The sequence below is a fragment of the Oryzias melastigma genome, linkage group LG2, assembly GCF_002922805.2.
Source record: "Oryzias melastigma strain HK-1 linkage group LG2, ASM292280v2, whole genome shotgun sequence".
NCBI lineage: Eukaryota > Metazoa > Chordata > Actinopteri > Beloniformes > Adrianichthyidae > Oryzias > Oryzias melastigma.
The window spans coordinates 1,420,562-1,425,497 of record NC_050513.1 but is presented as its reverse complement, the minus strand read 5'-3'; the positions used below and the strand labels follow the sequence as shown (position 1 = coordinate 1,425,497).

Sequence of the window (4,936 nt, the reverse complement as noted above, 5' to 3'; positions counted from 1 at the left end):
CGCCCCCCCCAGTGCTGATGAGTCCTTCAGGATGGAACTGATGGATGACGAGGCAGCAGGAAGGGGGGAGGAAGAAGGAGGCGGAGCTGCCATGTGATGAGGGGGGGAGCTGTTGATAGAGGGGGGGGCAGAGCTATGACTGAGGGGAAGTCTCTGATCGGAGGCCATAGCCATCACGGGGGGGCTCCTGGCCCGGGAGCCCTGCGGGGAATCAAACCCCCCCTGAAAGACCTCGCTAAGAGGGGAGAGCGGGTCAGGTACCGAGGGGGGGGTCTGCTGGGCAGGACAGCCCACAGGTGCATGGTGGGTCGGAAGGGGAGGCGCTGGGGAGCAGCTATGTGAGGACAAGCTGGGGGGCGGAGTCACAGTGCATGGGGTCAGAAACATGGAGGGGGGGTGAAGGAGGGGCCGGAGCAGGCGGATCACTTCCTGCAGCTCCTGACTGACGCCGGCGACCTGACGGGAGAGGACGGACATCTGCAGGGAGGAGAACGCCGTCACGGTGGGAGGAGTGTGACGGCACACACATAAGTGAGAAGTGATGTCATGTAACACAAGACTGGGAGTAATAGATTACTTTTGCACTGCCAGGATACATTTCAAATCATGATACAGATTGTATTTAAGAGTTGTAACAATAAAGTTTTTTGTTGCCTTAGTCTCATGGATGATGCTGTGTCTCTTTGGATCACTGACATCAGTCTCACACACCTGTGATCGTAGCTCACAGGTGAAAGGAAAACTACTAAAGAAGGACATTCTTCCTTAATCTGATGCATAGGATCATAAGAATCCTAAAGTATCCGGATTACCTCGTGTCTCAGCCTGGTTAAAGCCGGCATGCAGTCTCCTTCATCTTGAGTTCCTGGAGAAACACAAGAACATTTTCCTTTCCAACGATCAGTATCCAGTCTTGATGCTGCTGGGGGGGGCTGTGTTTATATGTGTGTTTGTGGGGGGTGGGTCACCTGACACAGCTAAATCTGGGCCTGGAAGGAAGTTCCTGGATGTTCCTGGAGAAAAGTCAAACTTCTGGGAAGAACTGCTGGAGTTTTCCATCTCAGTTCCGTCCACAAACCTGCAGGACAGAAACAAAGCTTCAGTGTCCCGCAGTAACCAGGGGCTCCACAAGGTGGCAGCAGATGACAACAAAGCAAGATTTCTGTGCGTTTGAGTCCAGAGAAGATCCAACCATTGATCCCTGAACTCACCATCTGAGCCGGACAGATCATGTCTGAAGAATCTGATGGAGAGAAGCTTCAATGGACCTAATGGTCCTCAGGAAGCACCTGTCCTTTAGCATCACCATGGCAACAGGGTGAACATCAGGGGAGGTCTCCTGTTCGTCATTACATCCCGCCCACCCCACACACACCATCTCACACTGTAATGTGCCCGTGAGCCAGGTGGAGGCGTTACAGAGGCAGGGTCAGTCAGAAGGTTTTTGGTTCGTCTGCTTCTTCATGAAGACATTTGGGTTTGACATGAAGCTACTTGTAGCCAGGAGTCTGCTGAAAACCAGGGTTGTCATGGTGACGCCAAAGGAGCTTTTTCCACACCAGTTCATGCCTGAAGTGGAACTGACGGATGGATGAAGCAAACGCAGATGTTCTGTGTTATGAAAACGTTCAGAGGGTCGACTCATGACATCATCACTGACTTCACTCATGTGTGTGTGTGTGTGGAGGGGGAGGGGCTTGAATTTGATAAAATGATTCAAAATCAGAGGATTTCAGGAAACAAATGTTCTGGTCTTGACATGTCACCAACAAACAAAAGAGTTGAGTCGAGCTGCTGAGTTCAGGTGTGACTGCCTCACAGAGTTCTCCAGCCTGTCAGAAAGTGTCTGCACGTCAGTGAAGGCATCATTACTGGAGAGCGTCCAGCTGCCAGCCCAGCAAAGGTCACACTCCACCACACACACCTGCATAACAATCAGCAGCGGCTCACACCTGAGCAGTCTGTGAGCTCTAGAAACCAAGTCCCTCCAGTTTAAGCAGAGACAGATCTAGACAGGAAATTTCTAGAAATTCATTTCTGTTCATCCTAAGAGGTTACAACGCTTGAAAATACAGCAAACTTTCAAACCCAAACGGGTTTAAACCATTGACTGTATAAGAGAATTGGACTGAGTGACCCCCCCCACCCCCTGCCCCCTGTGGCTGCTTGAGGTATTGCAGTGTGATGTTTAGCATCTTTTCTGCAAACACTCCAGATCAAAGTTCTTCTGCTTCACAGATCTGAAAGCTTCCCCTTAAACTAGATCAAACATCTGTCAGAGGAACAGATTCAGCAGTTAGAATGTCAGTAAGTCTGTTACATTTTCACTGTTTTTTAAGTCTAACGTTCCTCAGAGTTAAGCTTGGCTGGTCTGATGTCAGCTCACTTTGTTTTAAATACTTTACACATGTGGTTTTCTGCAAGGATTCCTTTATTGAAATTATATTTTTGAATTATTAGATTGAGTTTTTACAGTTTTTTGGAACAGCTGCACCCCCAGCAGTGAGACCCCCCCCAGCAGCCTGAGTTTGTGGCGCTGCACCTACCGGGGGCTGAGGTCCGGCTGCTGGCAGCTGAAGCTCACCACGGGAATCTGCAGGCTGGGGGGCCGCGCCTGCTCCCCCGTGGGCCTGCCAGGTCTGGGGGGCAGCAGTGGGGAGCGCAGAGGGGAGCGCAGGGGGGAGCGCAGACCCCGACCCAGCCTGTTGAGGGTGGGTATCTTTGGGAGGGGGGAGTGCTCCCCCTCCGAGCCGGAGCCCTCCTCGTCTTCTCGGATGGAGGGCAGCTTCTTCACCACTCCCCCGTTGGTCTCAGAGTCCATCTGGGGAGGAAGCATACATGACCCCCCCAACACACACACTCGTCTTTTACTTTGAAACTGCTTTGGCTCAGTAATCACATGTGAGAGGCCAGAGGGGGGCGCTCCTGAGTCACGGCCATTCAGCAGAGATGCAGCACAGAAGAATTTTCATTCACAGCAGGCACCGCGTGAGAGGAGACTGTTTTCATCCCTGGGGGGCTCAGACCTGATGAAAACTGGAGATCTGGTGAGGATTATCCCATCAGAGTCCTGCTCCTTCATCTTCACCTCCATGAAGGAAAAAACACCAAATCCACACCAGGACAACCCCACCCCCACCCCCACCCCTCCTCCAGGTCTCCAGCTCATGAGAGAAAGGGATATTTTTAGATCTCTGTGGTTTATTTTTGGAAACACTAGAGGGAACCAAGAGGGAAGAACCTGCTGAAAATGTCTGTTTGTGAGCTGCACGTGTCTCTGCAGGAGGAGAGGATTCACCGAGGAGGAGGTGTTCTCCTGCAGGAGGAGAGGAGTCACAGAGGAGGAGGTGTTCTCCTGCAGGAGGAGGGGATTCACCGAGGAGGAGGAGGTGTTCTCCTGCAGGAGGAGGGGAATAACAGAGGAGGAGGAGGTGTTCTCCTGCAGGAGGAGAGGAGTCACAGAGGAGGAGGAGGAGGTGTTCTCCTGCAGGAGCATCAGGTCAAACCCTGAATCTGAGGATCCTTTGATGTTTGACAGTACCAAACATCTGGATAGCAGCATGAAGATGTCTGCACGTGATCCTCGTTCCTGCTCGTTTCCGTCTGCTTGCTACTCTATTTTTATCTGGGGGGTGACCCTGCCCCTCCCCCACCATCCAGCTGTGCTATTCTTAGCGCCTGACTGTGGTTGGTTAGTTGGTGATGGTGGGGGGGGGGCTCACAGAGGAGGAAGGGGCCGTCTCTCTTCAGCATCTGAAGCTGTTCCAGATTCTCCTAGAAACAAACAGAATGCTCTGCTGTGATGGAGCCACACCCCCTCCCCCCGAAAGAGGCGGGGCTTGAAGGTAATCCCGATCAGAGGCTGGGCTGAAGGGACCTTCTCCTGCACTGAACAGAACGGTTGGAGATCATGATGATCTTTCTGGATTTGGTTGAACGAGGAGGAACTTCAAAGCTCTGCTGCAGATACGTCCAACATCACTTCAATGTGAGGGAGGGCTGGTGGGATCTGCATGGGCTGCATGCTGGATAATTGTATGGTGACATCACCAAACCCTCAGTTTCCAAAAATGGGCGGGGCAAACTCACCTAATGCAACACCTGTTTAACCCTTTAACACCAGAGACGTCAGTGGCAACACCGAAATGTAGTATATCTCTTTGAATTGCTGTATCTGTTCAACCGATAACCCATAATTCCGCTTTTCTCCTTCACAATCTGCTGGAATGATCCTGTTATCGGTTGATCAGTTACAATATGTTAAAGTCTTCGTGTTTAAGCGTCAGCGGCGACGCCTCAGGTGTAGATATTTCTTTTGAGGTTGGAGACAGCTCCCTCCCTTCTGACTCATTTACTCTCACTGATTCTGTCCAGCCGGACTCGGCCACTCATGTGTGGACGGCAGCTGAGATCCCCCCCCCCCCGACAGCAGTCCTCTCCCCCAGACCAGATGGTTAATCCTTTTCAAGTGCAAAAGTTTGAACGCAGACGAATCTGGAAGAGGAGGTCACAGCTGACGCCGGCCCCCGCAGGCTCGCCGGCACCGTGAGCATCAGAGCTTCATTCATGACCATCACCTCCAACATAAATAAGTTATTGATCATCATCAAACCGCTGCAGCAGAGCTCTGATGGAAACAGATTCTGCAGTTTCAGCTTCTCTCACTTCATTTTCATGTATTCTGAAGGTTCTGGTGGACCTGGGAGCCTTCTAAGCCTTCTATGTTTGTATTCTGATTCCGTCAAAAGGTTCCTAAAGTTCTCTGCAGGCTGCTCGCACAGTCTCATGCCCCTATGGGGATCAGGGGGCGGGGCCTTGTAATCTGACACTAATTGAGGACACAGAGATGATCTTAGGCTGATTTGAACAAAAACTCACAGTGTTAATATTGACACACACACACACACACACCCACACCCACACACGCACCCCGACC

The 4,936-nt window shown here is 51.6% G+C and overlaps 1 protein-coding gene across 1 annotated transcript in view; it reads right to left on the bottom strand.

The window, feature by feature from the left end:
* LOC112136785 (potassium voltage-gated channel subfamily H member 8) overlaps window positions 1-4,936 on the bottom strand; it is a gene marked incomplete at its 3' end in the record, with an annotated part of 19,027 nt that continues 14,091 nt past the window's right edge. Inside the window, 4 exon segments of the mRNA XM_024258682.2 lie at window positions 1-477; window positions 813-865; window positions 969-1,078; window positions 2,547-2,821. Coding sequence (XP_024114450.1) covers window positions 1-477; window positions 813-865; window positions 969-1,078; window positions 2,547-2,821 — 915 coding nt within the window.